The 18,839-nt window shown below is 38.4% G+C and overlaps 4 protein-coding genes across 8 annotated transcripts; all 4 read right to left on the minus strand.

Annotated features, from left to right (window-relative positions):
• Window positions 1-5: 5 nt before the first annotated feature.
• On the minus strand, window positions 6-3,737 carry LOC111779338 (putative pre-mRNA-splicing factor ATP-dependent RNA helicase DEAH2). 3 transcript variants are annotated; one of them, XM_087118872.1, is made up of 7 exons: window positions 3,252-3,735; window positions 2,833-3,035; window positions 1,629-2,713; window positions 1,082-1,312; window positions 767-1,005; window positions 519-637; window positions 6-378 (listed from the first exon to the last, which is right to left on the minus strand). In XM_087118872.1, exons 1-7 carry the CDS (start codon window positions 3,546-3,548, stop codon window positions 252-254), a joined length of 2,301 nt encoding a protein of 766 aa, XP_086974998.1. In that variant the 5' UTR covers window positions 3,549-3,735; the 3' UTR covers window positions 6-251. The 3 variants fall into 3 exon arrangements, with proteins under 3 accessions (XP_086974998.1, XP_023515247.1, XP_023515248.1); XM_023659479.2 differs by having other exon boundaries at window positions 1,082-1,207; window positions 3,252-3,734; XM_023659480.2 differs by lacking the exons at window positions 6-378; window positions 519-637 and having other exon boundaries at window positions 865-1,005; window positions 1,082-1,182; window positions 3,252-3,737.
• A 1,503-nt stretch (window positions 3,738-5,240) lies between these two features.
• LOC111778798 (putative glycerol-3-phosphate acyltransferase 3) lies at window positions 5,241-8,083 on the minus strand. The gene is made up of 2 exons (XM_023658773.2): window positions 7,364-8,083; window positions 5,241-6,189 (listed from the first exon to the last, which is right to left on the minus strand). Exons 1-2 carry the CDS (start codon window positions 8,081-8,083, stop codon window positions 5,305-5,307), a joined length of 1,605 nt encoding a protein of 534 aa, XP_023514541.1. The 3' UTR covers window positions 5,241-5,304.
• Window positions 8,084-10,035: 1,952 nt separating this feature from the next.
• LOC111778230 (uncharacterized) lies at window positions 10,036-13,787 on the minus strand. 3 transcript variants are annotated; one of them, XM_023657930.2, is made up of 3 exons: window positions 13,411-13,787; window positions 11,219-11,796; window positions 10,036-11,131 (listed from the first exon to the last, which is right to left on the minus strand). In XM_023657930.2, the coding sequence occupies exons 2-3, from the start codon at window positions 11,748-11,750 to the stop codon at window positions 10,986-10,988; spliced, it is 678 nt and encodes a 225-aa protein (XP_023513698.1). In that variant the 5' UTR covers window positions 11,751-11,796; window positions 13,411-13,787; the 3' UTR covers window positions 10,036-10,985. The 3 variants fall into 3 exon arrangements, with proteins under 3 accessions (XP_023513698.1, XP_023513697.1, XP_086974957.1); XM_023657929.2 differs by having other exon boundaries at window positions 10,036-11,796; XM_087118831.1 differs by having other exon boundaries at window positions 10,036-11,808.
• A 148-nt stretch (window positions 13,788-13,935) lies between these two features.
• On the minus strand, window positions 13,936-14,945 carry LOC111778231 (WRKY transcription factor 8-like). Its single transcript, XM_023657932.2, has 3 exons — window positions 14,671-14,945; window positions 14,441-14,587; window positions 13,936-14,355 (listed from the first exon to the last, which is right to left on the minus strand). The coding sequence occupies exons 1-3, from the start codon at window positions 14,874-14,876 to the stop codon at window positions 13,998-14,000; spliced, it is 711 nt and encodes a 236-aa protein (XP_023513700.1). The 5' UTR covers window positions 14,877-14,945; the 3' UTR covers window positions 13,936-13,997.
• Between the last annotated feature and the right edge of the window lie 3,894 nt (window positions 14,946-18,839).

Below are 18,839 nucleotides of genomic sequence, written 5' to 3' on the forward strand. Positions count from 1 at the left end.
TTGCGTTGGAGAATCAAAACCTAGCAAGTATATCATTTCAAGAATATATTAACCCTGAAGACACTGACCTATTAGAGTATATAGAAATACAACCAATTTCTTCCCAGGTGATTGTGTCCATTAGCTGATGATTATCCGCCATGGACGAACAATTAAGGTTCTTGGATGCCCACCACTCATCACCCAGAAAAGAAAAAAAAGAATACTAAGTTGGAATCTCCTAGGATGGTACAAGCTTAAAACGTAAAAACTCATTTTCTATTTCTGCTTTCTTCACGATCCTTTTCCCACTTCTTGTAAAGCCTTTCAAGAACACGCTTGGCCTCACATTGAGGGAAGTTCGCCAGATCATAATAATGTGCTGCTACGTCCAATAGCCTGTTGGGACAAGAAATTTGCAAGTTAGGCCTCTATAAATAATGACAAGTTCTCAAGAAAAAATGGATCAATGTTTGCTATCAGCATCATTTGTACCAAAGTATGCATAAGACCGCAAATATAGCAAAAGAGGAACTAACCATTCACCACGGATGTCTGTCACTGTACGGATGAAATTCCTACTTGTTAAGACGTATTCGTTATAAATGACCCACTCTGGTTTATGGTCCAAGCAATTTGATGGATGTAAGTGTACCACCTGCAGAACACAGATTTGTCAATTCCAGACGCGAGCATGCGCATGCAGGATTTACCGTGTGCGAGTATACCAAGAACAAGCATATACCCAAAAAGCAAACCAAGGTATAAAGGAACGACATCTCCATACCTGGTTGTCCTTCACTGTCAAGTAGTGTCCAGTCCGCTCCAAATGAGCCACTTGCATGAAATACCCAGAAAGCATAGCCTTTCTTATGTTAACGTAGTAGTCACGGCTGTTGAAATCTGTGCTGCATAATTTGAGGTTATACCTAGCCATGATGCGGACTAGTTGCTCTCTGACATTATCTGCAGCCTTTATTGCCCTGTGATTGACAAAGTTCTCATAGCACCATGATTGGTCCTCATCTGCAACACACGAATTACTTTAGGAAATCATCAAAATTTGAGGTACTTAATTAAAGTGAAAACCATGGGCACTTACTGTTTTGCTTGTAAGCATGGTACACGTTCAAGAGCGTTAGATGATCTCCATCAATGTGGCCAAACCTAGCTTTTGCTTCGTCAGCAGCCTTCTGAGCCTCCCTAGGCCGGACAAAGCAATTGGGTACTAAGAAAGAAATTGGTATCACACACAGAGGAGGCCCAGGGAAGGTCAGCAGATGCATAGATGCAAGAGACGAGACCATTTGCTTCATGAGATAATACTGAGAAACTGCAACTAACTACATCAGCACTCACTGAGAAATCTTATGGTGTATGCCATCTGAGGGCATGGAACCAGAGAAGATGCTGATGACAACCTAATTTGACAGAATTGTGCTCTAACAACATGCACATGAAATCACGTACATGTCGACTAGTTAGAAGACATGGCAGATATACTGCACACATGCCACGCCAGTAAAAGTGCACCAAAGTTTGATGCATCCTGCTCATTGTTGTAACACCCACGGGCATCTGGCGTACACACTAGAACTCTATAGAATTGGGAAACAAAAAAAAAAGTTCAAGAGAGAAGGCAGAAGTACCTGAAAGCATGGCAGAAATTGATAATATCTCGTTTGAACATTTGAATTCTGGACTAACAACGAGCATCTTTGACATCTGAGGATCTAATGGAAATTCACTCATAATTTCCCCAAGCTTTGTTAGATTCCCATCATCATCCAATGCACCTAAATAATTCAGAACTTCTAAAGCTCGCATCAATGTCTCGGGAGCAGGTGGATCCATAAAATCAAAATGCACGAGGTCATCAATCCCCAACTTCTTCAAGGTAAGAACAGTATTGGCAAGGTTTGATCTCAAAATTTCAGGATATGTCTGTGGCTGCAAATCATTTTGGAAACTCTTTTCCGTGTAAAGTCTAAAACATTTTCCAGGCTGAGTTCTTCCAGCACGACCTGATCTCTGATGTGCACTAGCCTTTGATATAGGAGATACCAATAATGATTCAACACGTACTCGAGGGTTATAAACTTTCTGTTTTGAAAAGCCAGGGTCAATAACATAAACGATGCCATCTATGGTCAATGAAGTCTCTGCAATGTTCGTGGAGACCACAATCTTCCTTCCAGGAGGTCCATCCTCTTTTACGGGAGGTGGAGCAGCTTCAAATATCTTCTGCTGCATAGCTGGAGGAAGGGTTGAATATAGAGGCACCACTTTCACAGGCCCTACCTGGTCTCCGTGGTTTGCAACTTCTTTATTTATCTTGCGACATGCATCTTCAATTTCCTCCTCACCAGTGAGGAAAACAAGTATATCACCTGGAGGTTCACACAAATGAATCTGTACAACTGTCCGAATAGCAGCTTCAAGATAATCCCTTTCAGGTTCCTGTGTGTAAAATATCTCCACTGGATGAAGCCTACCAGGAACTTTCATAAGTGGAGCACCATTAAAATAACCCTGGAACTTTTCAGCCTCAAGTGTAGCACTCATGACGACCAGCTTTAGGTCAGGCCTATTTCTCAAAACTTCTTTCAAAAGCCCAAAAAGAACATCTGTTGCTAATGTTCTTTCATGTGCCTCATCAAGAATAATTACCTTATACCTTTCTAAAAGAGGATCTGTCATTGCTTCTCTCAAAAGCATACCATCAGTTAGATACCTGCACCCAGTAGAAAGTGCAACAGATTAACAATCACGTAGAGAATTAAATTTCGAATCATTGAGTGAAAAATCTAGGCAATAACACTGATGAGGAGGTACTAGGAAGAATGAGCTTACTTCAAAACTGTTCTGGCACTACTACAGTCTTCAAAACGGATACTGTAACCCACCTCTTCTCCAATAGTTACATCCATCTCTTCAGCAACACGTCGAGAAACTGACATTGCTGCCACCCTACGAGGCTGAGTGCATGCAATCATCATCTTCTTACGTTTATCTGGACTATCCAGGTCAACGGCTTCCAAAACAAATTGAGGAATCTGCAACAGGCATAATCACCACAATAACTAAAATAATTTTTTATGCGAAATTCGGATTCCTCCGATATTGTGTTCCCTTCTGAAGGAAAGAAAAGTTACTGTAACTACGTGCATCCAAGAGAAAAGGCAAGTTACAAGTAATTCTAAAGTAATTTGCCCTCTAAAGACAACCAATAATCTATAACAACAAATATTAGAAGGCTATCCCCAACTAACCTGAGTTGTTTTACCACTACCAGTCTCACCAACCAAAATCAAAGTCTGACTGCCCTTCAAAGCCTGGAAAAACTCCTCTTTCTGATGCCAAACAGGAAGAGTCTGCCTCTTCTCCAAAATCTCATAGTACCTCTGCGAGAACTGCCTCCCAGTCCACCTGTTGATCAGACTATTGCCCGCATTCCCACCTCCATTGTTGAACGGCGCTCCAAAGCAGTTCAATTTTTTACTTGCGGAGACCGAGGAATCGTCCACCACATCAAATAAGCTGACCTTCCTCTTCCTCTCCGCACCCATCAAAAACCTTGGCAGCACAGAACAATTGAAATAGCCTAAGAAAAAGGAGTTGCACTCTACCTCAAGAACAAGACAGAACTAGGTCACAGCTTGATTCCTTCGAAGAGCGATTGAAGGTGCCTGGTTTTGGCACTGCAAAATTCTGAACCCTAATTCGAGGGAAAAAGAGGGAGCAGAAATTGGATTACTTATTAGTTATATTATATTATATTATATTATATAGTACAAATAAATAAAAATTAAAAAGAAAATGCAACTTTCAAGAATTTCACAATCAGTCCTCCAACTTCTGGTTAATTAGCATTAAACTTTACCTTCGCTGAAAGAGCTTTGGGCCTCTCAAATTGCGTAAGAACTGGCCCAGTTTCTATGGGCTTTAATACAGCCCAACAAAGGGAAAAGGAGGCCCGATTGGGTATTTTACCTTCACCGACAGAATTTTGGGCCTCTTAAATTGCTTAGGATTTGGCCCATATTATATGGGCTTTAATACAGCCCAATAAAGACAAAAGGAGGCCCGATTGAGTACTTAACCTTCGCCGACAGAACTTTGGGCCGCTTAAATTGCTTTGGACCTGGCCCAGAGTACATGGGCTTTAATACGGCCCAATAAAGAGAAAAGGAGGCCCAATGAGGTTTGACAGAACTTTGTGCCGCTTAAATTGCTTAGGACCTGGCCCAGTTTATATGGGCTTTAACACGGCCCAATAAAGGGAAAAGGAGGCCCGTTTGGGTACTTTACCTTCGCCGACAGAACTTTGGGCCGCTTAAATTGCTTAAGACCTGGCCCGGTTTATATGGGCTTTAATACGGCCCAATAAAGGGAAAAAGGAGGCACAATGAGGTTTGACAGAATTTTGGGCCGTTTAAATTGCTTAGGACATGGCCCAGATTACATGGGCTTTAATACGGCCCAAGAAAGGGAAAAGGAGGCCCGTTTGGGTACTTTACCTTCGACGACAGAACTTTGGGCCGCTTAAATTGCTTAAGACCTGGCCCAGTTTGTATGCGCTTTAATACGGCCCAATAAAGGAAAAGGAGGCCCGATTGGGTACTTTACCTTCGCCGACAGAACTTTGGGCCCTTAAATTCCTTAGGGCCTGGCCCAGTTTGTATGGGCTTTATAACGGCCCAATAAAGGGAAAAGGAGGCCCGATTGAGTACTTTACCTTCCCCAGCAGAACTTTGGGCCGCTTAAATTGCTTAGGACCTGCCCAGTTTATATGGGCTTTTATACGGCCCAATAAAGAGAAAAGGAGGCCCAATTGAGTCCCTTCTCTATTAACATCTTGCAAGTACGTGAAAGGGACTAAAGAGGATGAACTTTTATGACATTGATTGGCTGTTTGCTTGCCTTGCTAACTTACTTTCTCAACGTGTCCACGATCACGGTGAGGGATCAGGTTGATCGATAATTAATATATTTCAATATCTATCTCTTTTCGAGTAGTTTAAAGATACCAACAGAAATTTTATGCCTTTTATTCCGTGTAAGTTCACCTCAATGGTGTGAAAGTTCTCTATTTATAATCAAATAAATTACAAGATATAATAAGATCAAATATTATATATATGGTAAACTATAATTTAATAAGTATAAAATAAATTAACATTATTTATAAAATTTCAAATCTCAAACCTCAAGATAAAAATATAAAAAAAAAAACAAAAAAAAAATTAAAATTAAAATTATAAAAAAGAAATATATATATATATATGTAATATAAATACATAAAATAATTAAGTAATGTTTCCCTTAATGTACAATCCCTTCATTGCCAGCCAGAATCAAGTACTTATCTCTTCTTGTAAGTTTTGTGCACTCAAATTCCAGAGCCTTACCAATCTCCCTTTGCACACAATTGGCGACATCAAACCTTGTGGCTTTATTATCACCGTCCGATGCAAACAATCCATCAACCACGTCCAGCTTCTTTATAGTGTAAGATGGTGAAGGGTTCATCAAGAAGAATATAGGGTCAAAGCACTTGAACCCACTTGCTGTTGTGCCATAAAACATAGAAACATGTGTGTCATTTGCCACCGGGACTATTTTCGCACCGACCTCCGAGAACAAAGGGCTAAATCTAAGAAGATACGGTTCCCTACAAGTGGTTCCTTCAGGACAAACAATCAAGTTCCCATCCGATAACGATTTCGCCATCAGGGTTGCATCCTGACTGCGATTTCGAGTTAGTCTAACCGTTCGAATCGGTGAGAAGAATTCTGAAATCGGACTTAAACTATAGGTGACAGCTAAAGGATTGTTGATTTCTAATGCAGCTGAGATATAGAGAGGGTCCAAGAGTGTTCTATGGTTGCAAACGTAGAGAAGACCTTGGCTATTACGATCGTGATTGTCGTCGGACTTGGTTTTGTCGGTCGGGATTGAAACAGTGAGGCGCATTCCACTAAAGGCATTAATGGGTATGCGTAGATTATTAGGCAAAAGGACAGAAACAAAGATTCTAACGAGAACAAGAATCAAGGCAAAAGGGAGCCACATGAATAGGGCAAGAGTGTTCAACGGAGTCGGGTTTAGAGCAAGCCTTCCATCATGGAACACCAATGGCTTCGGAAATTTGTCTCTAGGGAGTCTCTTCCATCTTTTCTTCTCGACTTCACTTACCACGTAGATTTCCTGTTTACAACCATCACTTGTTAGTTTTTAAAAATTAAATTTATTTATGAATATTAATTTTTATTATTAATCATTTCATGTCTAAATTACATGTGTAAATACTTTTTGGACGTTAATTAATGGTTCATATAACTTTAATACAAAACCTTGTGAACATAAATACTTTTTGGACGTTAATTAATGATTGATATAACTTTAAGATGTAAACGTATACCTAAATTATTTATTATATGATAAGAACGATATGATATATACTCCCTCCTTTCACCAATAAACTACCTTATACATTTAATATTAATAATAAAATGATGAAAAATAATTGAAACATATAAACAAAAAAAATCATTTCAAAAGATTTTTTTAGTCAATATAACTATTTAAATAGATATAATAATTCAAGCCGGTTTCTCTCTGCTAGTTAAAAAATATATATTTTTAACTAAAAAATCAAAAATTTAAATTTTTTCACGTCATAACCCAAATCACCACTAGCAAATAGCAAATATTGTCCATTTTGGCTCGGGTTTTAAAACGCTTCTACTAGGGAGAGGAGGTCTCAGATCCACCGCTAGCAGATATTGTCCTCTTTCGACTTTTCCTTTCGCGCTTCCCCTGAAGGCTTTAAAACGTGTATGCTAGGAGGAGGTTTCCACCCCCTTAGAAAGGGTGGTTTGTTCTCCTTCCCAACCAATGTGGTACATCACAATCTACCCCCCTTCGTGGCCCAGCGTCCTCGCTGGCACTCTTTCCTTCCTCTAATCAATGTGGGACCGCCCCCAAATCCACCCCCTTTGGGGCCAGCGTTCTTACTGGCACACCGCCTCGTGTCTACCTCCCTTTGGGGAACAGGGAGAAGGCTAGCACATCGTTCGGTGTCTGGCTCTAATACCATTTGTAACGTTCCAAATCCACCGCTAGCAGATATTGTCCTCTTTAGACTTTCCCTCTCGGGCTTCCCCTCAAGACTTCAACATCACACCCTTGTAATAAGAAATGTTTCACTCCCCTCTCCAACCGATGTGAGATCTCAGAGTTCATCTTAGGAGTTCAACGAACATAATTAAATCTTCAAAAGAAGTTTTGCTAAAACGGGTTTCGCTCGAATAATTAAAAAATTAAAAATTTGAATCCGTTCATCCCGATAGCGTTGGATTAGGGTTTGAAAAGTACTTACATTGCAAATGGAGGAGAGAAGCTGAAAATCATAGCTCTTTTGAGACCCACAAATCCCAATCAAATTGCTCTTCTTTTGAGACCCATAGCTCTCTTTTTGTTCATCAATCAAATGAGATAATGAACAAAGCTCCACTTTTTCATCCATCAAACCCACAAAATAACCACAAAAAACCTTCAAATCTCTTCCAACTACCAATTCAATCTCCAAATAATCTCTCAAAAAGCTCTCAATCATGACTTGTGGGAAAACATTAGTGAACCCAATTCTTGTCCCTCCTTTTTTCAATGCCTCAAAGGCCTCCAATCCGACGTCGTTTAGGAAGAATTTAGGCAAAACTGAAGACCCAATTCTAAAGCTCTCTTTTTTAACCCCAAAAAATGATATCATCACCATAATCTTCAACCCCATTTCCTGGCCGACAAGTCGGACTAATGGGTACGACATCAAAAGAACTGTCGCTCGGAGTAACCCACCAGCTTCAAAAGCCACCAACATGAAATAAGAGAAGAAAAATGGCGATGTGGGTTTTAGTAGAGCCTCCTCCACGTTAAAGATTAGAACTTTGTCGTCGCCGGAGACGGGGAGTTTCGCCGGAGATTGGTGGTTTTGGTACTTCCGGTGAACGGCGGAAGTGGAAAGTCGGAGCTTTTTGGAGAAAATTTTGTGGAAAAAAAGAGAGAGAGCTTCGAGGAAGAAGAAGGAATTGGATAATGCCATGATTTTCTGAATGAAAATGGACTGAGAATGGTGTATTTATAGGGCTCTTTACTTGTAATTGCCCTTGGTCAAGGGTTTATTTACGTTTCTGCCATTGTTGTTGCTGGTTCTTAACAAGACCCAGCCTTTTACTTGGTCTGTTTTTTCTATGACCAATTAATGTCACACGTAGTTTGACTATTTTTTAGTCAAATTTTTCGCTAAGAGTAAAAAATCGCCTATGGAAAAATCATACTAATTAAAAGAAAACCATTCATACTATGATATGGCTGCCGGGCAAGTAGGTCGATCATTTAGTGGTCCAAGACGTCTCTCTCGAGGTAACTGTACAAAAGGAAATTGATCATGGACTATCGCTAAGTTGGACACTGATTCTTCCCGGGTCAATGCTCAAGTGAAAAATGGGGACAAAAAATAACTCTCGTGTTTTGACTCGAATTGATCAAATCATAACCTACGTCTTCTACTGGTATATGACTATGGAGAGACTAAAAGTTATGCACCATTTGATCACGCTTTCGCCCATTGTGGAAAATTCCCCACGGCTGCAGATCTCATTTTAGAATAATGGAATACTCTCCCAGAGCTGGAAGAGGTTGACTTTGTACCATCCAAAGGTCATATAGATCGGAACTCTCTCCCTTGTTCTCAATTAATCAACAACCGGGGGCGGCTCAAGAGGCGCTGCTTTTACTGGTCACGACTCCGATCCTCTTTAATGGGGCGTTGAGGATTGACTAAGAATCTCGAAAGACGTTTGACAAAGTGAAAAAATCTCTATTCAGGTTCCTTGAATCTACGTATTCTTAATCATGCCTAAATGGATGTACGAAGAAACGGGTCACATTTGGTATTCTTCCGATCTCTAAATCTAAACCGTAGACCCTAAACCCATAGTTTTGAAATTTAAATTGAGGTTTAGGGTAGTTGCAATCAATGTTAATGAATTTGACTACGTAGCAGTGGGACATCCCATAGGGACATATGGATACCACAAGACCTTAGAAAAGCTGCCACTGACTATTTCTTCAATGGAAGCATATTGCTAGGAAAGTACACCAGTGACGTTTAGATTTAGCTACCAAAGAGGTCAAAAAAAACGAGCCGTTTCAACTCCGTTCATTAATATCAATCGGTTCAGTTTCATGCACTTTCAAAGTTTGAATACATCAAGATCAATTCGACTTTGGTCAATTTCGATCGATGTTTGCCGTAAGACGATTTCTGAGTTGTGTTTCAAATTTTAATAAATTGATATGATGGGTCGATGTTAGTTTTCAACTTTATAAACATACCCGAAAGGGGTTTGAACTACTATAATTTTTTAAAATTCGGCTTACTTTAAAAAGTATCTAATAGATTTATAATACTATTTAAAATTGATAAAGATATCTTCTTTAAAAAATAGATATTTGAATTGAAATATTTGTTTATTAATTTAAACATGTTTTTATTTTTCAAAATAATCATTGATATCATAAGATAGTAATTATTGTCTCAAACTGTGTACCCATGTTCATGTATGTTCATGTATATCTATCAAAATTATTAGATACCAGATCTTATATTTTCTAGATGAGGGTTGATATCAATTAATAAGGAACTCCAAATTTGTATATAATTCATTTAATCATGACTTTTATTACATTTATTTATGCATCATGCACTCTATCTATATATATATATATATATATATATATATATATATATATATATAACGATTCAACTATTCATATTTGTATCCGATCGAACTGTTACTACAAAAATATTTTATTTAACTTGAATAAAAAAACGGCATCCGTTTAATTTCCTAATTTCTATGTAACATAATTTAAATTAATTAAAAAATTAAAAGCGAAAACGTCTTTAAAAATGAAAACACATAAATTTCAGAGTTGTCCCATGATAGGTTCCTTCATACCTTTTCGTTCCCTTACCATATTAACTCGATGTTAAACTAAAAAAGACATTTTTTTTTTTAATGTCAGGAGTATGAAATTGAACAAGAGCTCGAGAAAGAACAATATTCTAGAGATCTCAAAATATTCTTATGAAGCACGAACCACGGCATGGATGTTGCATTGTTGGAAAATCTTAGATCTTGCTTAACACACTAGATTTTAGTTCCAACTTAAAAGCTCCTAGTAGCGTTTCAAGATTCATGATGTTGATGCTGATGCCAATGCCGCGACCCAATTGCCCCTTCACAGAGCCTCGACCCTCCCCTATCACATACATGGCATAGCAAGTCGCTATCTAATACTCCTTTAACCAAAAACGTTACAACGCTCTTGGGATCATTGAATTGGTTACATGTCAATACAGCACTTCATCATGGGTAGCTAGACATTCCTTCACTGTAGGATCGATCAGTCAGAGCGACAAAGCTCTATATGAGCTAGAGTTTCTCCGCCATTCGCTAACATCTGTTTAACGATAATCTCAGCAATACCCTTTTTCGTGTCATGTCGGTCGCACGACAAGAATCGACCACAAGGCTCAAAATGCAGAGAACTCCATGAGATGTTTTCATACAAGTATCTCTAATGAGATTGGCGGCAACCAAATATAGAAGATCAAAGGAAGCTTTCATTCTTTCATCATCTTGAAATCTAAGAATCAGGCGTACCTGTTTGTTCTTCGGTAAGCATCGGCCAACCAGATCATCATAATTCTTCCGGTTCGGTATCGAAACCGAGAGGAAAAACGTTCATAATTCAACTCATCAACATCAAATCAAAATACAAAAGGGTTTGATTACAAAAATGGGATGTTTCTTGAAAAGACACAAAAGTGTAGTACTAAAAAATGAAGGCCATAGGAGCCACCATGCCAGCCTTTTCTAGAGGAACAAAATCAGACACGAGCTATGCAGCAGCAGGGCTGCATCAACAACAAGTACTCACTTAACAGAGGTGGTGGAATTGGGTATATAGCTTTCATTTCTGGGAAAGTTCATAATGTACTGAACCGAAATGAAACCGCTACTACCACCAACGGCTGGTTCGGGCGACCCCTGGAACAATGAACTGCTTCTAGAGCTTATAACTGTAGACAAACACGAACAAAACATCCTTAAAAACATAAGGACATCGAAGCGGTTCGTAGTTTCAACATCAAGCAGGACTTGCTTACTTTGAACGATTACTACAAGGAAGAAGAGGCATGTGATAATCAAAGCTGGTATGTAAGTATTGCAAGAAGATGTTTTCTCAGCTTTTGCCTTCTTCAACACTTTCATTCGCTCGATTCTCGATCGTTTTTTCATGGCAAGCTCGGCGATTTCCTTGACCAGCATTTGGTCAGCAGCGTCGAGTGAAGGTCCCTTGGGCGGTCGAGGTGGCTTCGGAGCCTTTTTCTTGTTATTATGCTTCCCTCTATCATTCTTCTTCTCGACATTAGCAACGACTTCACGACGACCCTCTTCTCCTTTCAAATTCTTATCTATCAACAATTTTATGCTCGCATCACGGATGATATTGGCAACGTAACTGCTCGAGGCTGCAGCTCGTTCGTCTCGTGGCAGTGTATCCTCTGTCAACCTACCCCAAAAAATGTTCTTCACCTCTCGTTTGATTGAACTTGGCTCCACATTTCCAGCCTCCTCTTTAACAATCTTCGCCCCGCTTTCCAGATCAATGGTGAGATCCCCTTCTCTTAAAGCCATCCACTCAATTTCATAGCCTTTTGAACTATAAATGAACAGAGGAACTCTGCAATCAAAGCTGAGCATTCAATCGCTGTAAACAATGGCCTTAAAGCAATGACAGACGGGAAAACAAAAACAATCCACCGCCCAAGCCCACCGCTAATAGATATTGTCCGTTTTGGCCCGTTACGTATTGTCGTCAGCCTCACGTTTTTAAAACGTGTCTACTAGAAGAGGTTCCCATACCCATATAAAGAATGCTTCGTTCTCTCCTCCAACCGATGTGAGATCTCACAATCCACACTCGTATAAGAAGTGAGGCACACAGCTCGATGCCTAGCTCCGATGCCATTTGTAACAGCCCAGGCTTACTGCTAGTAGATATTGTCCGCTTTGGCCCGTTACGTGTTGCTGTTAGCCTCACGGTTTTAAAACGCGTCTACTAGGAAGAGGTTTCCACACCATATAAGGAATGTTTCGTTTCCCTCTCCAACCGATGTTAGATCTCACAATCCACTCCCTTTTAGGGCCCAGCGTCCTTGCTGGCACAAGGCTAAGTGCCTAGCTCTGATACCATTTGTAACCGCTCAAGCCCACCTCTAGTAGATATTGTCCACTTTGGCCCGTTACGTATTGCCGTCAGCCTCACATTTTTAAAACATGTCTACTAGGAGAGGTTCCCACACCCATATAAGAAATACTTCGTTCTCCCCTCCAACGATGTGAGATCTCACAATCCACACCGTATAAGGAGTAAGGCACACCGCTCGATGCCTAGCTCTGATACCATTTGTAACAGCCCAGGCCCACCGCTAGTTGATATTGTCGGCTTCGACCCATTACGTATAGATGTCAGCCTCACAGTTCTAAAACGCATCTACTAGGAAAGGTTTCCACACCCATATAAGGAATGTTTCATTACCTCTCCAACCGATTAGAGATCTCACAATCCACTCCCCTTTAGGGCCCAACGTCCTTGCTGGCACAAGGCTCAGCGCCTAGCTCTGATACCATTTGTAACAGCTCAAGCCCACCTCGAGTAAATATTGTCCACTTTGGCCCGTTACGTATTGCCGTCAGCTTCACATTTTTAAAACATGTCTACTAGGAGAGCTTACCACACCCATATAAGAAATGCTTCGTTCTCCCCTCCAACCGATGTGAGATCTCACAATCCACACCCTTATAAGGAGTGAGGCACACCGCTCGATGCCTAGTTCTGATACCATTTGTAACAGCCCAGGCCCACCGCTAGTTGATATTGTCGGCCGTCAGCCTCACGATTCTAAAATGCATCTACCAAGAGAGGTTTCCACACCCATATAAGGAATGCTTTCGTTCCCTCTCCAACCGGTGTGAGATATCCAAACAATCTAACCCATCAGTCTCCTAAATTTACACCAGATAAGCAAGAAAACAACAATCAAAACAGGAAATGAGCCAACACCAAAGTTTCCAACAACATCGGCAATGTCGAAACAAACAAATGAGAAAAACAACAATACACAAACAACACCGCCACCGAAGTCTCAAGAAACCCATCAGACAAGAAATGATCGAAAACAAAACAGACCATCCAACCAAACAGAAACCCATCAAACAAACGGGAAATGGAACAAATTAATCGCAAAACAACCTAAAATGAGTCGAACCAAACAATGATTGAGTAGAAGCATACCGAAGTTGAAGCTCAGACCGACAAAATCCAAATCGATTTTGATGGTGTTCTTCCGATCATCTGGTGGGAAAAATCAAAACGAACATCATCGAAGAAAAAACAAGGGATTAATGATCGAATTTGTGTTAATCGGAGATGGCGACCGACGATTGAATCAATCCAACGGAAACGGTAACTCCCATGAAACTTGATTCTGAATCGTCGGTCACATTTGTAAATTTCTGGGCCGGAAATGATTTTTTTTTTTTTCATTTATGGGGGATTAATTGAATTTTTTATGGGTAAATTTAGTTTTTTTTTTTTAGTAAATTCTTTTGTTGAATTAAAAAATAGTTTCATAAATTAGAAGAAACATCTCTGTTTTTGCGGAAAGAAATATGTTATAAATAAATTATGTGGTGTTCACATAATAATAATTATTAAAAAATTATTACATAAAACGACGATAGTTGTTGGAGAGGGGAACGAAATATTCGTGGAAACCTCTTCTTAAACGATGCGTTTTAAAATAGTAAAGCTGATGGAGAAACGTAACAGGTCAAAACAGATAATATCTGTTAGTAGTAGACTTTGGTTGTTACAATACGTCACTCATAATTAGTAGTAGAAGCAAATAAATGAGTAAATGGATCAAAGGAGGCAGTGTGTTGTGGCAATCGCTCGTGATGAAATGATGGTGCCACAAAGTCATTGGGGTGGCGGGCAAAATTTAAATTATGAACGTTTTGGTTGTGAAAGAGATAGGGAGGGGTGGTGGTGAATGATGTGGAACCCTCGTGGAGAGAGGTAGAGATAGGCGGAGGAAAGAAGGTTGATCGAGTCATGACAGGGGTAGAGTGAGTGTGTTGGCCTTCATAAGTTGTGATAACAATGCTGGGATCTTTCAAGCATCTCTCCACTCGTTTCTTTACGTGACATGCCACACTAGTACAACGATAATAGCTCCTACACAAAGAAAAAAAGCATGTTAGAGATGTTTGTGCACGGTAAGATTTAGGGTATAATAGTAATTTGAGTACAACGATATTACCTTGGATAAGGGCTGTTTTTTACAGCTTTTTGCCCGTACTTTCTCCATCTATATCCATCTTCTAAATGATCAACTTTGCTCTTCGTCATGAACGTGTATCGTTGTTCTTGCTCTTTCTTCTTCTGATTCGTCTTCTTTGTTTTCGACCTAAATTTAATATTTTAAATACATCAACAACGTGGTTATATTAATACACTTGAATTAAAAAGAAAAAAAAAAAAAACACTAACGAGTGGTTAGATTTAACAGTTTTTTGTCGAGGTTTCTTTTCTTCTTCTAAATTCAACTCCGACAACTCGTCATTGATGAGCTGGCTGGACGATGTAGGCCATGCATTCAAAATCTCCAAATTCTCGGGGTCGATAGCGGGATTTTGAATTGGGTAAGACGATGTCGAAAACATATCAAATTGCGACCAAATTAAATCGAGCTCCATAAACCCTAGCCGGTGAAATAAGGCTTTTAGAGAGAGAATTGAGGGGTTGGGATATTGAGAATAATAGGGATTGGGGAGAGGGAGGCTGTTTTTGTAGTGGTGGTGACCGGCAATTGCAGGTCAATGTTTTGTACGGACAGACAGTGGGAGTGGAAAACAAGTACGTGGGCCGACACAACAGGAGGTGTGAAACGGGGGTTTAGACGCACGTGAAGTATATTCGACCAAATGATGAAATGCGACGTCGTTTTATAAGCATGCGTAATAAATATTATTATTATTATTTTGCTTTTTTGCTTTTCTCAATCCCCAAATTGCTTCACTGTCTCCCCAATCTTTTCCTTTAAAAAAGAAAAAGGATTTAATAATAAAAGATATTCAAATATTTATGAAAAATAGTGTTATTATTTTATTATTTTAATGTATCAAAATCATTGTAATGTGATAGATTTTGGATGAATTCAAATCATCTTTCCAAGGAATTCGGTTGATAATAATTTTATTTTTAAAAAAATTTAAAATTAATTGATTAATAATTTTTAGTATATAAATTTAAATATTAGATATGTCTCATCGCCATTTTCACTTTAATTTTTAATATAATATACACGCATGATCTATTGTCGATTTTAATTATTTATTTTTAATGAAAATGTAAGGGTGTTCGTATGACTTCATAACTCAATCGAACTTGAAAATAGAGTTATAATTCAACTCAACTCTATTTAACGTTTGTAAACTGATGTTAATGATACATCATGACATGTTGTACTATAAAATCTATTTACCGATCCAACTAAAAGAAATCTTGTTTTCCTTTTTCTTCGCTTCTTTTGACGATATAATCCCTAGAAAAGTGCACACGTGTGGTTCCGAAGTTTCGTGCTGCCTTCTCATTTCATTTTCAATTTCTAATTATTTATTCAAATTTAACTCATGGTTCGAGTTGGTTTAAATTCATAAAACACTTCAACTTAGATCAATTTTAATCCAATAAATTGAGTAATGCACCTCGATCATCAACAGTTAAATGAGTCGGAATCAAGGACCGAGCATGATTTAGGGAATGATTTGTGCTTAATACTACACTTTTTGACAACTAATTTGGTATTATGGCATACTAAAATCTTTTAAACTATTAATTAATGCAACATAATAAGTCAACACTTCTGTTAGAAGATAAAAGTTCTAGGGAATGATCATGAATTTATAACGAAGGAATACATCTTAGTATGAACCCTTCTGGAGAAGTCAAAAGTAAAGTCATGAGAGTTTATGCTCAAAGTAGATAATATTATATCATTGTGGAGAGTCGTGTTCATCTAACTTGGTATCTAAGTCATGCCCTAAAACTTAATCGTAAGAAAAATGAGTCAAGCATCTTCAAAAACAGTAAAAAATGACTAAGACTCCAAAGAAGTCGAGCTTCGTGTTGACGATAAAAGTCCCATATACGCTAATTTAGAGAACCTCTACTCATGGTATTAATTGAATTTTAACAATTAAAAATAAATCCCCGAGGAATGTAAAAAATATGAATATGAAGTAAAAGCAAAATTACATTTCTCTTTAAAGCGACAAAAAAAAAAAAAAAAAAAAAAAAAAAAAAGAATTGGACCGAAAGGTCGACGATGTGGGACCCAGTCGCCGAGTAAAAGAAAACCGGCGAAATTCACGAGAAACTTAATTTCAAGAAGGAAAAAAAAGGTTTTTTTTTTCTTTAGAGTGTACGGGTACACGTCAGCATCCCGGATCGTAGTCGAATCCACGGCGGAAGGTGTTGGGCTGCTCTCATCCGTCGATTCGATTAGACGTGTCGTACGATCGTACGTGTTCTATTTCTTTTAGTTCGGTTAAAAAACAAGGAAATTTCTGGAATCACACGTGTCTACCTATTTTTTTTTTTTTTTTTTTTATGAAAAAATATTATTTGACGGACATTAATATTGAGATTAAGAATCTCTAAATTTGAGTAAATTAAGATTAATTTAAAATTAATTATATGCAAATGTAAATTTAAACTCAACACATTGAAAATGGTAGGTGCCGACACGTCGTTAGAGAGTCGACAACGCAACACACTTGAATCACAATGTCGGTCCATTTCTTGTCTCCTCCTTCATATATATCCCATGCCATTCGATAATAAATCATGCTCTATTTTATTTTATTTATTATGGTCAAGTCCATTTTTATTTAAATGTTATTCAAAGATTTTCATTTTGATCATTTGTATGTACGGCTGTGATTGATCTGATTATTCCATGATGAAATAATTTCTAAATGAGCTAAATTATTGGGCCTGAGGCCCAATAATTTTTTCATGGTCAAGTTAATATTATTTTAGCTTTTGAGTTAGTTTAAGCATTTTAATTTAAATTTGGTGCTATTTTTGAGTTAAATTATAAAATTTGTCATAATTTTGAGAGGAAAAAATAAAATAAAATCAAACCCAAATAATAATAATAATAATACACAATAATATTACAAATGAAAAATAAAAAAGAAACTCTTAAATAATTACCACCCCATATTAAAAAAAAATGCAAATACGAATAAAGAAAAAAAAAAAAAAGGAAAAAGAATGATATATATAAAATCGCATATATCAATCTTTAGAGAAACACATATACATATATATAAAAATTAAATAGTAAAATAAAAAATAAAAGTGTTTGAAATAATCTCACTCATGATCATTAGAAGAAGCGGATAAGACATCAACCAAATTCTTCATGAATCTCACTCTTGTTTGCAGCGACAATATGTAATCAGCTGTTTGAGTGAAAAGCTGTTCTAATGATCCGACACAGCCTTCATGGTTGTTGCTGTTGTTCATGTTTGGTACGAGGTTTCTTAATGTGCTGACTCTTTGCTCGATTCTAGTTGATGATCTTGATCTTCTCTTCTTCGTCAATGAGTTGCTGCTTCTTCTTCTTCTGTTGAAGCTCTTGGCTATGGCTTCTTGTTGTTCTTGTTGTTCTTGTTGTTCTTCCATTGATGTTTCATCTTGTGATGGTTCTTTCATGTTGAGTTGAACTACCAAAAGGGTTTCTGGGTAAACTCCCATGGCTTGCTTTTGCTTTGTTTTCTCTTTGAGAGAGAGAGAGAAAGATAGGATTTTGGAAATTGGGAATTGGGAACTTTGGATGATGAATGTAATGACCTAGAGGGTTTATATATATATATATATATATGGGGGGAATTTGTGAAATGGGTTGGTGAGGAAAGAGAGGATAAGATTTCAAATATAATCGAGTTTTCACTCCACATCCCACCGTTAACGAGCGGTAGCTACTGATGATAATGGATGCCTGATTGTTCAGACGGTAACGATAGTATCTTGTACCTGAATCGGTGGCTCACTTTTTCTAAATAATGGGGAAGAGGACTGAAACATGACACTAAAATACTCTACTGAGAGAAAGATAGGCTGTCACGAACGTGGAGAAGGTAGGATGGGCAGATGGTTAGATCTAGTATGGATCGTACATGGACAGTAGTTAGAGTTGGCAACTCTCTTAGGGTTCCCTCATTTGGGATCTCTGGAGAAGAGGATCAGGTTGGCTCTAGCGAATAGCTTGAGATAGTATCTCCCTTCAACCCTTTAAGCGAAATGCTGCAAAAGGGAGGAAAATCCATGGACCGACCCCATCGTCTCCACTGAGATCACCCCAAGGACACCTTCGATATCCAGGAGTGTTCGTTAGGGAGGGGAACGAAGTATTCCTTAAACGGGTATAGAAACCTCTCCTAACAGACACGTTTTAAAATCATGAAGCTGACAGTGATACGTAAGGTTGGTTACGACGGCTAACTAGGAATCCGAGCGAGGACACTTCCTGATAGTGGTTCCAGGTCAAGTGAAGGAGTTAAGGAGAATGAGAAGAGGAGTTTAGTCTTTACTTGTGAAAGAATAGGATCATGAATGAGCTTAGCGTTACTTTCTCTTCAGTGTAAGTA

The sequence above is a fragment of the Cucurbita pepo genome, chromosome 17 (assembly GCF_057944985.1).
Source record: "Cucurbita pepo subsp. pepo isolate OVF chromosome 17, ASM5794498v1, whole genome shotgun sequence".
NCBI classification, from domain to species: domain Eukaryota; kingdom Viridiplantae; phylum Streptophyta; class Magnoliopsida; order Cucurbitales; family Cucurbitaceae; genus Cucurbita; species Cucurbita pepo.